We start from the raw sequence: 19,169 nt of genomic DNA, 5'->3' as shown, positions 1-19,169 counted from the left end.
GTTTCAGTAAGAGTAAAAAAATCAGGTAAGGAGGAAGAGATTATTTGATGGATATAGAGCGATTTTTTATTAATTGATCTTATGTTAATATTAAACAGTGAAAATGTAGAGGTAGGTTGAATATTGGTATTTTTAAATCTAGTTATATTATTTAAACTAATAGAATTAGAATTATTATTCTTATCATTAGTATTAATTACATTAGGATTAGAGTAGGATTTAATAAAATTATTATTATTCTTATTATACTTGCTAATAACATTATTATTATTAATATAATTATGGTTACTAACTATATTTATTTTTTTGTTAGAGTTAGATTTATTATTTTTATTGTTATTATTAGACCTAAGATTAAAGTAAAAAATTCGCCGCCGAACTACTCTCGCCGGAGACAAAGGAGTGTTAGAAAGGCTTAAGAGAAAGTCTCTAGAATAAGACATAATAATATTTTCAAGTTAAGGAAAAGATGTTGAAAGATATAGAAAAAAATAGTCATAGTAAAAAAGAAGAGAACTCACTTGTTCAGAAGCAGAAAACAAGAATCCACCCAAATTAAAAAACCACCGAGAAAACGTGCCGCCATCACGCTAAACGTAAATCCCTGCTTCAACCCATAAGAAGATGTTGTTTATTGGTAAATAGGCCTCTCTTTGCGTCTAAGTATACTAAGTATATGACAAAAATATATTTTCAAAACTTATGGCTTTCCATATATAAACACTGCTTCTTAGATATTCGTTTCCGTGTCATTCCTTTTTGTTTAGCTGGCCGGCAGGGTGCGTTTGGGGTGATTTTCTTGTGTTTCTTATCAAAATATTTTATATTATTTTTTTGATTTAATAAATATCGTGGCAAAACTTTACATTAGTGCTTCAATGCAAACGAAATTTGAGATAATTGGAAGTGAGAGTAGGTTAAAGCGTAAAGTAAATATGTCTAAAAGTGAATTGATATTATTAAGACTATTAATTATTTATTAGAGTTATAAAATTATTTATGATTTAAAGTGAAATACCGAAAATAATTTGTAAATATAGTAAAATAAAACATCTTTTTAACAGTCATCAATTATTTAATAACTTTGTAGTTTGTAGCATTAAAATCGTAATTTTTGTATGCTTTTAAAAAGAGAAAGTTTTTACATTGTAGGCATTTAAAGATAAAGATTAAAACAAACTCACATGCTTGCATGGTTGTGTGCAGTTGACATTAAAATAGACTTCCATGCATTTATTTGCACGAATTTTAACATATAAAACTTAACATGAGGCATTAAAATAAACTTTTAAGCATATATTTGCATGAATTTTAACTTATAAAACTTAACATGAGGCATTAAAATAAACTTTTTTAAGCATTTATTTGCATGAATATTAACATTAACATATGAAACTTAACATGTAGGCATTAAAATAAACTTCCATGCCTTTTTATGTTTATTTGCACGTATTTTAACTTGTATATTAGTACTGTTAATTATTATTAGATTTATAAAAATATTGATGATTTGAAATGAAATACTGAAAATAAGTTTTAAAAATAAAAAGTTAAAACATATTTTTAACTGTCTCAATTATTTAATAACTTTTTAGTTTTAAAATCGCAATTTCTGTATGCTTTTAGGGAGAAGTTTATATACATTGTAGGCATTAAAGTAAATGCATATTGTTACATGCTTTTGTATGGTAGGCATTAAAATAAACTTCCATGCAGTTATTTGAAAGTGTTTTAGCATGTAAATTAACTAGTAGGTATTGAAATAAAGTTCCATGCATTTTTTGCAAGCATTTAAAAACAATTCACCACGTAGGCATTAATGTGTACTTCCATGCATCGTGACGCATGGGCGCTAAAATTAACTGGCAATATTTGAATAAAAGCGTTTAGGCAGTTAAGTTCTTATTTTATTATATGCTTCCACGATGTTTAAAATTAAATTTTTTGAGCCATGCAAAGCAAGTAGACTTCGTTCAGAAGAATTTTACAATTTTATCATATATTCAATTTTAAATAAGCCAATCGATTTTGTAAAGTTATGTCCTAACATTATATTTTTGAAATAAAAAGTTCTAATTTTTTTTATATTTATCTAAAACAATAATTAATAAAAAAAGTTAAACATAAAGAACAATTTGTTTATTTAGCGTTATTAATATAAATTAACTCTAATTCACTTATTTAGCGTTATTAACATAAATTCACTTTTACACCTATTTACGTAGTATTCAATACCCTCCATTCACATCACTGTCTCAATTTTTTGTTTGCATTGAGGCATTAATGTAAAGTTTTGCCAATATCGTTTCTGTTATAATAAATAAATCATTTGATATAATGATAATGTATCAAGGCAATACGCCATTGTTTTCAATGGACTCAATACATTGACAATTGGTTTTGCTTTGAGAATGGTCCTGATTTTAATTATTTTTGGACAATTGGTCCAAAAAGACTGGGTAAACTCAGCACTCCATGCTTATGTTGTTTACATAGAATAATATTGAAGACTTTTAAATTTGACTCTGCCCTTCATTAATATTCTGGACCAATCAAAGTGCTTTATTTTTTTCAATTTGTAAATTTTTTAACTAAAGCGCTTCATTTTTTTATTTGTAATTTTATATGATATTCTAATATCATTATTTTTTATTTTAAAAAAATGTTATAGACATGAGAACTACACTTTGTTCTTTTTTATGCTTTAGATGCATTCTAGGGGAATCTGCATATAAAAAAATCACACAAAAAATGATTTATATGCAAAATGATGGATACGTTCCATTTATTAAATTGCAGAAAACTCAAATAATGTTTTAAAATGCACCAGAAATGGCGTAGAAAAAGGTTTTTAAATAATAAGATTTAAATTTTTTTTTATTATATTTTAATAAATGGCACATATGTATGTTAATAACAAAAACAAAACTTAATATGTAAAAAAACATAAACAAAACTTCATTTAAAATCATATTAGGAATGTTATTATCATTATTCGCTGTCAGATAATGTGCGAACCCATTTGTGGATTGGTGCAAGATCACTTTTCTCACTTGAAGATAAAATTACGTTATCAGATCTACATGGTAATGCTTTTTCAGGAACATCAGTGATTTTTTTTCTACAAGGTAGTCAGTAATCAAACGCTGTGATGGCTTGTGTTGTTATTTGTAGAGTTCTCTGTAGCAGACATACAAAATTTCAGATCACGTTGGAATTTTAAGGCGCGTTCTACATCATTATCATTTTGAATAAAAAAATTTTTCAATTTACCGGAATGTTGAAGGCATTCTCAAAGTACTTTTTTTGTCCAGTGGAGTAACATCTTCTTTCGGTTCGCTGTCTACTGTTTCGAAATCTTTAGTAGTATCTACCATACTTTCCCAAAATATCATCATCATTTAGGGCTTCGTCCACAAAGTACTTTTTTTGTCCAGTGGAGTAACATCTTCTTTCGGTTCGCTGTCTACTGTTTCGAAATCTTTAGTAGTATCTACCATACTTTCCCAAAATATCATCATCATTTAGGGCTTTGTCCACAAGCAATTCTTCTATATCATGCTCGCCAAAATCATCAAAACTTTCCCCACCAATTTCCTTAGCAATTGAAATAATATCTGATGTTACTATTGTTCTATTTGATTCATTTCTCTTTGATATGCATTCAGGCCAAGCAGCTTTCCAACATGCATCTAAAGTTTGTGATTTTATCTGCAATTGCTAACACCACATGATCTACACAGTTCAAGATATTAAATTGTTTCCAAACTTCAGTAACTGTTATTGTATCGGGTTCCAGTTTATCGGGAAAGAATTGGAAAGTGAATTTTACATAATATTTTTTAAATGTTGAAATAATTCCCTGATCTAATGGTTGAATTAGACTCGTTGTGTTTGAATGGAAAAAAACTACCTTTATATTTGGATTTTCTAAGTTTGGATGACCTGGTGCATTGTCAAGAATTAATAAGATCTTAAATTCGAAACTCATCTTTGTGTACCTTCGGCAAGGTGTAGAGTGCCTCTTGAATATGATGAAATTTTAGAACTCATATTTGCACCAGATCTGACTGATCTTCTTATTGCCGCTTCGATTATTTTATTGTTGTTATAGTAGATTCGCCTAAATTATAATGCTTACCTATTGCTGTTGATCTTTCGCCAAGCATTTGAGAATTATAATTTTGGTTTTTAGTGAAATTGAACTTCTTTTTTGTTTTTTATTATTGTCACGCATTTTCTTTGAGGACTAAAACATTATAGAAAAAACTTAATGTACAATAACGCACTAAAATTATTCAAAAAAAGTTATAATTCACTTGAGTAAATTTATTTTCCAGTTTTCGGTAGTAACCTTTTTTCATAAAGTTTTATTTTCTAATGTTTTCCAATATGCAGGCTTACTATAAATTTTTAGAATAAGATGCCTTAATACGTCTATTACAATAACGCTAACAAATATCGAATTATCGAGATAGAACCAAGACCTTGCATTTATCAAAATAAAAATATTTTATTCAATAAAAATTATCATCGACGTTTCGCTAGTGAGGCTTCATCAGGATGAGTGTATCAGTGGGGTGGAAATGTTATTAATTTAATTCCATTTTTCCGACAAAATGTCACTGCCTCAAGTGTTTTGTGAGAGTGATGTCCATCAAGAAAAGTAAGATTGTTCCAGATTGTCAAAGCATTAAACGAGTATTGAGACTGAAGTTCCTCATAAATGTCAAAAAAAGATTTAACCTTTTCCTGATTAAAACCAACTGCTCGTGAGATATTTGATGCCTCAGGCTGTCTTATTGACAGTTAATTATTTCTCCTTAACAAACAGTGCATCCAATCTTCTCCTGCCATTTTTGTCTCATTACTAAATCGATGCTTTAGGCCCATTTTCTCAGCAAAATCATATGCCAATTTTTGCACATCCATAATGCTTAAACCTTTTCCATATTTTTAATTAGGGACACAGTGGCGGACTAAGCTTAAAGCGGGCCCTAGGCAACATTGGAATTCCGGGCCTATTTTTCAGTAATGACAAATACTTTACGTTCGATAGTTTGGTATATGGTATGTAAATCAGTTACCAAAATTTTTAAAAAATGTACACAAATTAAAGAAACATCATTTATTAAAAAAAACAAACATAAACGTAGTTTATTAAAACAGTAATATAAATACACCAAGACTGATATATCTATATAATTGCCTTTTTTCTCACTTTCAGTTCTGCAAACTCGTCAATTAGTTTGTCATAGTTAATAGAACTATTTAACAACTCTTTTTCTATATAAAGTAATGATAAGCTATTTAATTTTTGTTGGCCCAACGTGGATCTTAAAAAATTCTTTATTCTACCCATTACTGAAAATGATCTTTCACCACTTGCATTGCTTACCGGAAGGTTTAAATAAATTCTCAGAATTACATTTAAATTAGGAAATGTTGCAATAATATTATTTTCCTGAATAAATGACCACATGGATACAGGCGAAGGCGAAATAATATTTTCTTATCTTATAAAAGTCTTAAATTGAACTACTTCGTTTTTCAGTTCTTCTAGGTTTAAATCTTGTTCATAACATTTTAATTCCTGTAATGAATTTCAGTTCTTCTAGGTTTAAATCTTGTTCATAACATTTTAATTCCTGTAATGAAGAGTCATTGATATCACTGTCATAAAAAATTGTTTTAAATTTATTATTAATAGTTTTGTATGCTTCACATTTTTTCTTAATGTTGCTAATTAAAGAATCGCATACAACAAAAAAATATTCACTTTAAAATGTTCTTTGCCACTGAGTCTTATTTCAAGTTCTGGAGTTTCATCATGAAATAGTTTTCGTATTTTCTGTCGCTTTTTATCATTAATATATGCAATATCTTTAACTTTTTCTGCTTCTTTTTCTAAATGATCGAAATCGTCTCTCACAGTTTGTATGAAATCTATTAGCGAATCATAAATTAGAACTGCTGTATTTAAGGATTCGTCTTTTTGCTGAAGAGTCTTGTTTGAAGCATCTATTCTTTCTAAAAAATTTTCCCATGTAGTAAGTAACAGTACATACTCAAATGTATCAAGTTTTTTGTATAAATCGGCAGCTTCTGATCTTGTTAATGGTTTCTCATCATTGTTTGAGGAAAAATGGCGTAAACAATGTTTAATTTCGTCATAATTTTCCTTCAAGTCTTTTACAGCATCGGAACGAGCTGACCATCTGGTGTCACAAACAGGTTTAATATTCAAGTGCTTGCTCTTACAAAATTTTTTTAATTCATTCCACCTATGTGTAGAACTTGAAAAAAATACGTACAATTTTTGAACGATATTGAAAAAAGTGGTTATTTCCATGCAATTTTCGGCAGCAGCATTTCCAATTAAATTTAATGAACGATTTGAGCATGGTATGAATTGAGCAGAAAAAATATGTTGTTTTATTCTGGATTGGAGTCCCTTATATTTACCTGACATATTAAATGCGTTATCATAACTTTGTCCTCGACAATTAGTGATGTCTAAATCAATGCTATTTAAAAATTCTAAAATAACTTTTTCCAAGTTATCACCAGTATGAGAAAATATAGATAGAAATCCCAAAAATCTTTCTTTTATACCACTTGGAAGAACGTACCGAATAATAACTGTAAGCTGATCTACATGAGATACATCAGGGGTTAAATCAATAATTAGAGAATAAAATTTAGCTTCCTTTATTTCGTTCAGTATCGTGAGTTGCAAATCTTTCGATATAATCAAAATAAATTCATCACATATGGTAGATAACAAATAACTTATAGTTCCGGTGCCGCAATTTGCATATCTTTTCATGTGTTCACGCAAAAATGGATCAAACTCGGATAAATATTCTAAAGCACCTATATAATTACCATTATTTTCACTAAAAAGAACTTCATTTTTACCACGATATGCTAAAGAGTATGAAGAAATAAATTTGATTGTTGCTACCACACGTTTAAGTACCTCCCTCCAGTATTTTTTTTCATTCATAATTTGTTTTTCAGTATCAGTATCAATACGCCCAGTAATTTTAGATCATTTTATATAAATTAAAATTCAGTATCAATACGCCCAGTAATTTTAGATCTTTTTATATAAATTAAAATTGAGTTAATGTGGTCGCTGGAGTTTTCATGCTCTGACAATTTTTCATGGATATTTTTCCAATCATTCGTTCCTTTTGCCATTAGTGTTGTTTGCTTGGAAAATAATTTACAGACGTAACAGTACAATAAGTTATTGGTTTGAGTATAAGCCAGCCAATCTCTTTTAACTTTTTCTTCACTATTAATTGTTCTGAAGAAGGAAGCGATAGTTAATTTTCTTGTGAATTGTTTTGATCCTTCGTTGCATCGAATGGAAGATGATTCTAGAAATCCATTTATCGATTTTGGTGGATTTTTGACATAATGCTCTAGCATGGCGTCTGTTAGGTATTCTGGCCATAAAGCAATGTCGTTTACAAAACTCTCAGTTTCATCATTACTTTCAGATGATTTAATATATATATCTTCTTTTGCTTCATCTTCACAATCGGAATTACTCAGTTTTTCCCGCTGATATTTCTGCTGAATAGATTCACATTCGTGTGATGCTTCTGGAGTCTCAGTTTCATCATTACTTTCAGATGATTTAATATATATATCTTCTTTTGCTTCATCTTCACAATCGGAATTACTCAGTTTTTCCCGCTGATATTTCTGCTGAATAGATTCACATTCGTGTGATGCTTCTGGAGTTTGAGCAGGTAAAATTTGTGAAAATGATGATGATTGTTGTGATTTTTCGTCCTCCACAATTAAAAATTTGTTTAACGATCCTTTCATTTGTTCTGCAACTTTATCTCGATCTGCTTTTCGTTTTCTTTTTTCACTTCCACTTAAATGCTTATAGGAACTCATTATAAATTAGAGACCACGTACTAAAAATAAAAAAATCAATTAACATTATTTTTACTCAATTATAATAAAATCACAATTTGTAGTATTACTGATTTATAAAGCCCTTCTTGTGAGTAATCTTCAGATATCAGTATCAATTGAATAGTGTAATGTAATATTTCCACAAAACTCACATTTTAAATTAACGAATTCCAGAAATTATTTACTATCAATCCAAAACTAAACAAATCAAAATCTATTGACAAAGCAATTTTATAAATGACCGATATTCCTTTTTGACGATTTTTCAAAATGGCGGAAAACGGGCTTTTTTCAAATTTATAACACGAGATTAGTTCAATGTTCATTATTTCTTCCAGCAACAAAGAACCAATGAGCATTTAATTATAAATATTGAAAAGTGAATAATTTAATACTTTTATAAAAGCTCACATTTTTTGTAGGAATTCTAGAAAATGAATCCAAAAAATATTTTTAAATTATTCGATATTCATTTTTGCCGATTTTTCAAAATGGTTTCATTGCGCTTTCTTGTTAAATTTAGAATTTGAGATTTGTTCAATGTTAATGTTTAGCATTTCTATTAAAACCAAAAAAAAAACATAAAAATATAATTATAAAAATTAAAAAAAAGTTAAAATCGAATTTCCGGGCCCCCAAAAATTACGGGCCCTAGGCAATTGCCTAGTCAGCCTAGGCCTTAGTCCGCCCCTGTAGGGACACCAATTCTTTTTCATATTGAATGGGAATCGAATTCGAATCGTCTCAATTTCAATTTTTCCGGCTGTAATACTTGTTTTTGAAATAGTTGGCAAATCCGTCAATTTCAAATTTGGAGTAGATTTCTTACATATTTCAATATGAGAAGTTAACCCACTTGTACCATCTCTTGCCTTCCACCGCAAAACTACATTGCACTTTCCACATTTTACGAATCCAGATACAGCATCATCGATATTAACAATTAGAAAATGTTCCCATATTTTGCTTTTTCCACAATTTTTAACAAACTTTAACCTTTCGCTGTTTTTCCTAACTAACTCTTGAACTTCAGATTTTTCCATAAAACTAATATTATATATCAAACAAAATAAAAATATTACAATAACAAGAACTTTTTTATCGACCAAGAACACGAATGCTAAGTAAAAACGAAATGCGAACTTCTCAGCAGGAAGCGAAATAACAAAGAAAGGCTAGGAAGAAACAGAAATTATTTTTTGTAGAAATGTAACACACAGAAAATGTACACATTAATTAAAAGTCACATGTGTATGAATATTTTCATTTCAAGCAATTTTGATTCTACTCTATTAGGCTTGTCAGCAGTTGCCAGACCACATTGACTTAAAACTCTCTCCATGGCAGCTGATGTAGCTGGAATTGCCAAAAAACCAAAGGCTAGTCTAGCCAAGACATGCTGTTCATTTTTTGTGTCAATTCAAAATTTAACAGCATCTATATTGGCTTTTTTCTTGACTGCTTCAACATAGGTGTCTAAATATTTATGAAACTGAGCACGTACAACTTCTATGGATGACTGTGGTCCGCAATTTTCTTCCACGGGGTTTTGTTCTGCTTCATATAGTTCTAAAAATAATATAAAAAACTAGGGATGCACCGGATTCAGGATTTTCAAATCCGGCCGGGCCGGATTTAAAATAATATTGAATGACATTTAAGTATTTGAACTAGGGATGCACCAGATTTAGGTTTTTCAAATCCGGCCGGGGCCGGACTTGGCCGGATTTAAAATTCAAAAACCGACCGGGGCAGGATTTTAGTTACCATTTTACATACGTTAGAAAAAGTACTCACATTTACGGTTATAACAAAAAAATAACACAAAGCTAATAGTTATTAAATTCAAATATGAATAAGCTGTGTGATACGTCAAATACGTTCTAGTTAAATTCATATATTAATAGTTGAGTTTCCAATACACAATAAGTTAATGATAAAAAACCAGATATAAAATTCATGATATTATAAAGTGTTGATTGTTTTTTATTAAAAAAGTCCAGCGTACAAAAAAAGTTTATTATTTCACATGTAAATAGTTAAATAAGTGAAGCATTGTATTTTAAGAATATCAGCTACAGCAACAGACCATTTATTTGGTAACAAATTAGTAACAGGTTCATTTTCAGCACAATACAATGTTATTGCTCAACGTTGCTCTAACAGTCGCTGCACCATGAAGAATGTTGAATTCCACCTTATGGGGATGTCCTGAATTAACTGGTGTTTTGGCAAATTTAAATCCGCTTGCAAATTGTACAAACGATCTGTGGCTGATGACGAGTGTTTGAAATGGCCCACTATTTTAAGTCCAACTTTCAGGAGATCACTAACACCACGTTGACTTAATATACCATCGTTGATACAGAGTTGAACCGTGTGGGCAAAACAAGGTGCACTTTTAATGTTTCCATCTCGGAAACATTGGGTATTTGCCGCATTGTCTCGCAAAACTAAATGACATTTGTTTCGTGGAATGTTCCAGTTTTTAAATGACCTATCAAACGCTGACAGTAGATTTGCTGCTGTGTGTTGACCTGAATATTTTACACACTGCAAAACATAATTGGGAAATATCTAGAACATGCATCTGTCAATTTTCCTTTTAACACTACTGTATATAATAAAAGCTGGCGTAATTCTGTAGCTTTGCAATGATCAAACTCATTCAAAGGACGAGGTTTTCGAGCAAATTCATTTGGTAAATGATTCCTTAAACTCATCAAATCAATTGAAATGCCATTCAACATGTTTTTACCCAGTCGATATTTTAAAGGTCTTCTCAACCATAAATTAATCATTTTTTCATAGCACCTAAACATACTAGATGCATATAATCTAATGGAAATTGTGTCACAAGTCCTACGCCTAACTCTTCAAAAGGCGAACATTTTCCAATAGAATGATGATCCTCATCGATGCTATGCCCTCGCTGGAGCATCACAAATGACCGCATCAACAATGACATTAAAGTGTTCATTATTAAAAACGTAGCCATCTGCTAGTAGTGATTTCAATTCAGTTAATAAAATCTTGTAAATAGATTTTGGCTTAGACTAAGGCTACAACAAATAATTTTTAAATTCGTGTTATCTGTTATTCTACACAAAATCGGCCAAAGCTGAATGGACGAGCTATTGAATATGGGATTCCATCAATGTTAAAATGCAATGTCAAACTCTGAAAATTATAAAGAAATGGATTTAATTGCAACTTTGATTGCAATACTTTACTAATCTTCAAATAATGATATGAACCTCCAGCAACTGTAGTGATGGTTGTGCATTTTGGCGTATCTAAAAGAGTCCGTGAATCTAATGATACTTTGACACCAAACTCAGAAAGAGTTTTCAACAACTGAAGCTTTCATCATTAGCATTATCAGAATCTTGGAATTTTGATATTTTTGATGACAGACTAAAAGATTCTTCCAGTTGATCGTTGTATCTCTCATAATTTTCATTAGCATCAATATTATTGAAGTTCCTTAAAGTTTTTTTGATCAACTAATGGTGCTACAGTTGTTTTGTTTTTTTAATAATAATTGATAGTTGAAATAGAAAAAATTAAAATGTTAGTTATAATTATTCAAAATTTACCTTTTTTTTCTGAAATCAGCTTGCATCAATGAATCGATACTTGCAAGATGTTTGTTTCAGCAATTCAGACGGCTTGCTCAAAATCGCCTTAATAAATTATGTGAATCCATGTGTGTTAAAATATTAAAATTTTTAAATGTAACAAAACTATATTAAAGTTTCCTGTTCCAACAATCCATTTTGTTGCTTTTCCGCTCATTAAACAAAATAAAGTAGGGATTTGTACATATCTATCATTATGAAAACTTGTATCATATAGAGTTGGAAAAAAGTTTTTTTACAACCTAAAAACAAATAAATATTTTATTGTGAATACATTTCAATAAATATCAAATAATATTGAAAACTAATGCTGAATGTTCCATCCGTAAACCAATTTTCGGCTCTATGCAATGAGTTTAATTGGTTTTCTATTGCAAATATGAGATGTCTTTGATTATTCCTCTTTAAATATGCACATAAAATTTCTGTGGAATAAATGAATTATCTAATTCAAAAAACAATGTCTCTGGATGCTTGGACGTTTTAATTCTCTGAATTAATTAGCGTTTTGAGCTAAATGCTGTGAGTTGATTAGATGAAAAGGTTCACCAGCCGAAACAATCTCTCTAGTGGCCTGTTTAATTAATATAAATTAAATTTAGGCTTTTTTGTTATTAAACTGTAACAAATAAATGAACCTTATTAACAATATCTAGTGCTGAAGTGAAAGGTTGCTCCTTAGCAGCCTGGTAAGACTTTGCACGAATTTTAGCAAGGCCAATAGCCCCAGCTATTGCTCGACGTGTGATCATTTTTTTTTATGGAAAAACATCGTCGTGTTGAATAATCATAGCATTACAGCCATTTATTTTTTTAGTGCATGCCCAAGTGGTCTTTTCTTCCTTTGTTTTGCTTTTAACTGTTAAATTGTGCCCATCACTAGAAACTAAATGATCTTTTAGTTGCCTGTTTAACAATTTCAAATGTAATCATGGGTGAAATTTGAACATTTTCTGCTGTTTTTTATAATGGTGCAATTGTTTGTTCATGAAAAAGTTATGGATCTTCTGTTATCAGCGTAGGAATTATGTTGTGTTACATTATTGGATATGCAGCTATCATTCCTCTCGGTAGAGTTCAACGTTGCTTTTGCGAGTGATCTCAATGGTCAGGTTTTTTCACTACTTCGACACATTTTTTACTAATGTGTGGCAAATCACTCCCATCGGTTGTCAAAATTAGAAATCAAATTAGAAATCGTTATTTCTAAATTTACAAGACACATGACATGATTCCACAAGTAAAATATTATATTAGTCTAATTCAATATATTATTAATTCATTTAATAAAAATTAAGGAAAAATTATAAATTAAAAATATGAATAACTATTAAACATTTAAATAACTTACTTTGTCTTGTCTTACTATATTAAATAAATAAACAAAATATTAAATACAATGTAAAAAAATTTTAAAAGAAAAATTAACGATACAAAAGTTTTTAGTAAATGAGCGATGATCAAATCTCAACAGCATTATAAAACAACGTGCAACACAAGTAAACAAAGATAGTCATAGCAGTGGTCAGTCATTTAACGAAGCGATAGCTTAATGCCTGGGCCTACTCAAGGTATAATGTGTGTGCTAACCCACATGCGTGCGTAATGATAATGCACGAATTTTTCTATCACTTTCATAAGCCTATCTATGAGATATGTAGTAGCTGCTGCCTGCCACCTGCCTCGTCCTACCAAACCTTGATTCGATAACATCAGACTACAAATTCCCAGTAAGAACATAGTTAAATTAACTCAGTGAATAAGTATTCAATTAAATGTATAATTAAATTTGTGGTCTGTCTTAGTGCTAAAAATGTTTCATAACTAAAACTAGGTTTTTTTGATGTCTGCCATTGATCCAGTCAATTTGCAAATGCTTTCAATTTATTCAGTTTTCAATCAGATGATGAAGTAATTGGATCCGTTGTGCAGTTCAAATTACTTATTATATACTATTATATACAAAATACTTAACTTAATTATCAGACATTTCATCGGCAATCTCATTCAAATCATCGAAATTGTTTTCATCATTATACAGGACAAATTTTTAAACCTCTTTCAATGAAATGTCTGAATGTGGTGAAATTAATGAATTAGTATTCCTTTTATGGTACCCTTTAGAAGTATTTTTCACATTCCAAATACTCCAATATTTTATGATAATAGACAAAAATTTTGCTGTATTTTTCCAATCTGGATTTTTATTTTAATAAAAAATCAAAGCGTCTCGTGTGGACTCAGTAAAAATTGAACAAGCATGTTTTACAGAAAGTCTATCTATATTAGTTGACTGCAGAGTAGCTTTTTTTAGTTTGTAATCTTTTTTCAAAATCATGTTTTCTTCCAGCTCAAAGAGTTGAGAAATATGTCTGAAATTTGCTTTGGTAAAATTATTATCACAGTCTGGGTATTTAAACAATTTTTTACTTTAAGTTGTGAATATTTTTGAAGTTGTGGACTTTTTTTACTATATAGAAGTCTATGGTTTCAATGGTTAGTTTTATCGAAGGAATAAAATTATTTGCAATGGTCATTATTTTTTTGAGTTGTGTGGTGTCAGTGAATGTGAAAAAAATGTCCAATGTATCTGTTGTATTTGTTGATGTGTTGTTTGAAGTGTTTGTTGAGAGTGTCGTCTAGGTGATGTAGATAAAGATTGGCTAGTGTTGGAGAGAATATTTTTCCCATTGCGCAACCGTTTGTCTGTAGGTATTGTTGGTTGTTGAAGGTGAAATCATTGTTATCAAGTGAGGTTTGTCGGAATTTGATTGTCATGCAATTGTATAGGTTGTGGCATGTATCTTTTGAGGATTTTTCTACGATGGCGATAAAGCGTTTGTTGATCAGGTTTGTGTAGAGTGAGGTGACGTCTGCAGTGACGAGCATCTGGTGTTGATTGGTTTTGCATTTGGTGATGTTGATGAATGTAAATGTGTCTTTAGTGATTAAGGGTAGGGTTGAGTAATGAGTATTAGCTGAGTTTCAAAAAAGATGGAAAGGTTTTGGTTGATGGAGTGGTTGTCGGATACGATCGGTCTACCTAGTGCAGTGGATTCGTTTAACCATTTGGTTTTATATTTATGTATCTTGGGTAGTGTGTAAAAGTATCTTTTTTTAATGTTTGATGGGGAAAGCCATTTGTGTAATTTGTTGGTGAATATTTTATTAGCTTTCATCGTGTTGAGATTTTTTATGATTTGATGACGGTTGATTGGAGTGACGATTTTTCTGTAAAATTTCGAGTCTGAGACGTGAATCTCCGTCTCTTGGATGTAATTGTTTCTATCAAGAATTAAGAATACGGATCCCTTGTCCGCCTGGCGGATGATAATATCTTTGTTATTAATTAATTTTTTCAGATGTAGGTGTTGTGGTTTATTGATGTTGTGTTTGTTGTATTGTGAATTAGTGTAGGGGAGAGTGACAACCCGTGAAAAATTCCTTCCGTTTTTATGACATGTTCTTTCAACTCTCGCTCCATTTCATCATCAAATGTTCGTTTAAAATATTGTCCGTAGTCATTTATATATGGGTCATTCTCTGTCAACTTGAACCATGGTTCCATCTCCGATTTTTTTTAAATTTGAACAGTAAGTACCTCAATGTATTTCATCGACAAAATAAAATTTTTATAAAAAAATTTCAATTATTTTTCAAGTTATGAAGATTTTTGTGACAGCATCCTCAAATTTTTGAGCGATTTTTTTCAAAACTTGTACCTATGTAGAACGCTATATCTCTTGAACTAGCCAACATATCTTGATGAAATTTTTTGGGCATATCAGTGAAACAATGTAATAACAAAAAACATAAATGTTATTGTCTCGAATCAAAAGAAGTTTTGTACAAAAAATCTAGAAAAAAATGAATTTTTTGAAAATTTCACCGATTTCAAAACAGCGTAGCTCAAAATCTATCGCAAAATAAATAAATATTTTTTGTTATTTTAGAAGTACCTTATAGTCATAAATAAATCACAAAATTTCGTTAAAATCTGTATTGAATTTTTTGAGCTATCGGAGCTCAAAATGTCAAAAAAATGAAAAACTTTTTTTGTTTGGCGCCATTTTTAACTATGAAGAACCAAACGTTTTTTAATTTTTAAAATTTGTTTATATAGTGCTTTTATAGCTTAACAACATATCAAAAAATAAAATTGGCGTTTGCTTTCTTTGAAAAATAAAACAACTTCAAAAACAGGCAAAACAAATTTTTTTCAAGTGTCAATTTTTTTTATTTTTTTCAATTTAAAATTATTATACAACGTGCTAATGTGTTTAAAAACAGTTTCAGGAAGAGTTATGTGAATTTTTCCAACATAAGAAATGTTATCATCAGGTATAAGAATCAAAATATGTTTAAATGGTACATAGCAAATATCTACATTTTTAGGCCAATAAAAAATATTTTCTTTAAATTTCTTCAGACAGTTAACTTTTAAATCATCATTTATATCATCTCTTTCTATAATGTTTCCTAAATACCATTTCTTATCATAGACCAAAGCTACAAATCGACCCGGCTCGTAATCATCATTGTTGTCTTCACTTTCATTTTTATTAAAATTGTATCCAAATAAATCTGAAGACAAACGTTTCATCAAAAGTTGATCATTTTTGTCTGGAATAAATGAGTGATGACTTCGACAACCCTTTATTTTATCTGCTGACCTAAATCTTTTTTCAAGCATTCCTAGCAGATCTTTAATTTCTTTTTTGTCTACCCAAAAAAATTTAATACCATTTATTTTCGCATCAGCGTATGTGTAAAAATCACTGGCGTTCAATATCTGATCTTTTGTTGATGCCTGCAAACTTGCTCTTGCAACGAATCTTTTTGTTGTCCCTCCAATTCCATCGCAAGGACTTTTTCCATGAGAAGTTGCAAAAAAGTGCCATTCTGCTTTTAATCCAAAATCCTCTTTATGATGAATTAAATTAGAAAAATTTTTGTAATTTTTGTATTGACTTACCGCACCATCAGAAAAATATTTAATTAAAGTAACGTTTTTCAGGTTTTGTTTTACATAGTTAATTAAATGTTTTTGAAAAGCATAAACAGCGGAAACATTGTGATCGAGACAGTCGCTAATCATGCAAACGCTTTTGACAGATAAGTTTTCATCGTCTCTGTAATAAAGAACAGTTGGGTGAAGAGTAACTTGCGTGTTGCTCCAATGTTGACTCTGGATTGCATCCTGTATTATCACCGAATAATTTTCAGCAAAATCCATTAAAGCAATACACTCCGAATTTTTTAAATTTTCTTTAGAATCGCTAAGATATTTCGATTGTTCTTTGCTTATGTAATGATGCGATGACAACTCGTCAAGTTTTTGCGAAAATCTTTCAATGAAACTGTCAACTGTATCCTGTACGGAAATCAATGAACTGCGATTATCATCATGGGACCATTGATAAAAACTGATTGTGTTGTCAATTGAAATTACAGCTTCTTCGAAAATCGCTCTTAAGTTATTTTCGACACTCAGTTTTCCTGGGCATTCCTCACATCTGTGTAACATACATTCTCTTGAATTTATATTGCACACTAATTTTTCCAGCCAAAATTTGTAGCAAAGATTTAATGGCACACTTTCAAGCATAAGTTTGATATTTTGATGATATTCACAGATGCACACTCGATGTGCTCCAGGCGATGAAACAGTTACACACCATGGTGGACGCAGTTTGAAAAAAGTTGAAAAACCAATTTTTAAATTCTTTTGTTTAACGAATTCAAAATAAATTTCTTTAATATTTGCAAGTAAAATTTTTTTCTGATGGTATAGTTTTTGCTGACCTTCTGTAACAATGACAAAATCTTTCTTTCCAGGGCAGCAGATAGAAATTTCTTGTTGATTGTAGAAATCGATTACAGATTGTGTTGTGGGCTCGTCAATAGTTTTACCTTTTTTCTTATGTGGTAGTGATAAAATGCCTGATTCTCTTTTCAATTTCCTACTTTTAATAACAAGATGTTTTGAACATGAAAAAAATGAAGCAGTTCTTGAGAGGGTCCATGATGGTGGGACTAGAGTTAAAATTTGTTGTCTGTGACGATAATCGCTTGAAAAAAATTTTACTTTAAATTCCTCCATAATATTTTTGAAACCATCGCAATGTTTACAATTCAAAACTTTTTTTGGTGTTTGAAAAATATTTTTATCCTTTTCAACCAACCTGGCTGATTTTTTGCATAACAATTTCTTCATGTACGATACTTTGTTACTTGAGCTTATTTTTCTTATTCTTAAAGGTGAACAGCCGGCAGCCAAAAATATTTGATTCAACGACTCGCCGGTTACAACGACATTTTCAGATGATGAAGACGAGGATGGCGGTGCGGGTGGTGGTTGTGAAGTTGAATTTGATTGTCTTCAGATTTATTTGGATACAATTTTAATAAAAATGAAAGTGAAGACAACAATGATGATTACGAGCCGGGTCGATTTGTAGCTTTGGTCTATGATAAGAAATGGTATTTAGGAAACATTATAGAAAGAGATGATATAAATGATGATTTAAAAGTTAACTGTCTGAAGAAATTTAAAGAAAATATTTTTTATTGGCCTAAAAATGTAGATATTTGCTATGTACCATTTAAACATATTTTGATTCTTATACCTGATGATAACATTTCTTATGTTGGAAAAATTCACATAACTCTTCCTGAAACTGTTTTTAAACACATTAGCACGTTGTATAATAATTTTAAATTGAAAAAAATAAAAAAAATTGACACTTGAAAAAAATTTGTTTTGCCTGTTTTTGAAGTTGTTTTATTTTTCAAAGAAAGCAAACGCCAATTTTATTTTTTGATATGTTGTTAAGCTATAAAAGCACTATATAAACAAATTTTAAAAATTAAAAAACGTTTGGTTCTTCATAGTTAAAAATGGCGCCAAACAAAAAAAGTTTTTCATTTTTTTGACATTTTGAGCTCCGATAGCTCAAAAAATTCAATACAGATTTTAACGAAATTTTGTGATTTATTTATGACTATAAGGTACTTCTAAAATAACAAAAAATATTTATTTATTTTGCGATAGATTTTGAGCTACGCTGTTTTGAAATCGGTGAAATTTTCAAAAAATTCATTTTTTTCTAGATTTTTTGTACAAAACTTCTTTTGATTCGAGACAATAACATTTATGTTTTTTGTTATTACATTGTTTCACTGATATGCCCAAAAAATTTCATCAAGATATGTTGGCTAGTTCAAGAGATATAGCGTTCTACATAGGTACAAGTTTTGAAAAAAATCGCTCAAAAATTTGAGGATGCTGTCACAAAAATCTTCATAACTTGAAAAATAATTGAAATTTTTTTATAAAAATTTTATTTTGTCGATGAAATACATTGAGGTACTTACTGTTCAAATTTAAAAAAAATCGGAGATGGAACCATGGTTCAAGTTGACAGAGAATGACCCATATATAAATGACTACGGACAATATTTTAAACGAACATTTGATGATGAAATGGAGCGAGAGTTGAAAGAACATGTCATAAAAACGGAAGGAATTTTTCACGGGTTGTCACTCTCCCCTACACTAATTCACAATACAACAAACACAACATC

General features: G+C 30.0%; 2 protein-coding genes across 2 annotated transcripts; both read right to left on the bottom strand.

Annotated features, from left to right (window-relative positions):
- Window positions 1–5,197: 5,197 nt before the first annotated feature.
- On the bottom strand, window positions 5,198–5,482 carry HELRODRAFT_77310 (hypothetical protein; the record flags this gene model as incomplete). The annotated part of the gene is made up of 1 exon (XM_009018105.1): window positions 5,198–5,482. The coding sequence occupies one exon, from the start codon at window positions 5,480–5,482 to the stop codon at window positions 5,198–5,200; it is 285 nt and encodes a 94-aa protein (XP_009016353.1).
- Window positions 5,483–15,801: 10,319 nt separating this feature from the next.
- On the bottom strand, window positions 15,802–18,994 carry HELRODRAFT_171382 (hypothetical protein; the record flags this gene model as incomplete). The annotated part of the gene is made up of 3 exons (XM_009018104.1): window positions 15,802–17,638; window positions 17,768–17,962; window positions 18,960–18,994. 3 exons carry the CDS (start codon window positions 18,992–18,994, stop codon window positions 15,802–15,804), a joined length of 2,067 nt encoding a protein of 688 aa, XP_009016352.1.
- Between the last annotated feature and the right edge of the window lie 175 nt (window positions 18,995–19,169).

Source organism: Helobdella robusta (assembly GCF_000326865.2).
Source record: "Helobdella robusta unplaced genomic scaffold HELROscaffold_20, whole genome shotgun sequence".
Classification (NCBI taxonomy): Eukaryota; Metazoa; Annelida; class Clitellata; order Rhynchobdellida; family Glossiphoniidae; genus Helobdella; species Helobdella robusta.
The sequence above is the reverse complement of the archived record's forward strand: the minus strand, read 5'-3'. Positions and strand labels throughout refer to the sequence as shown.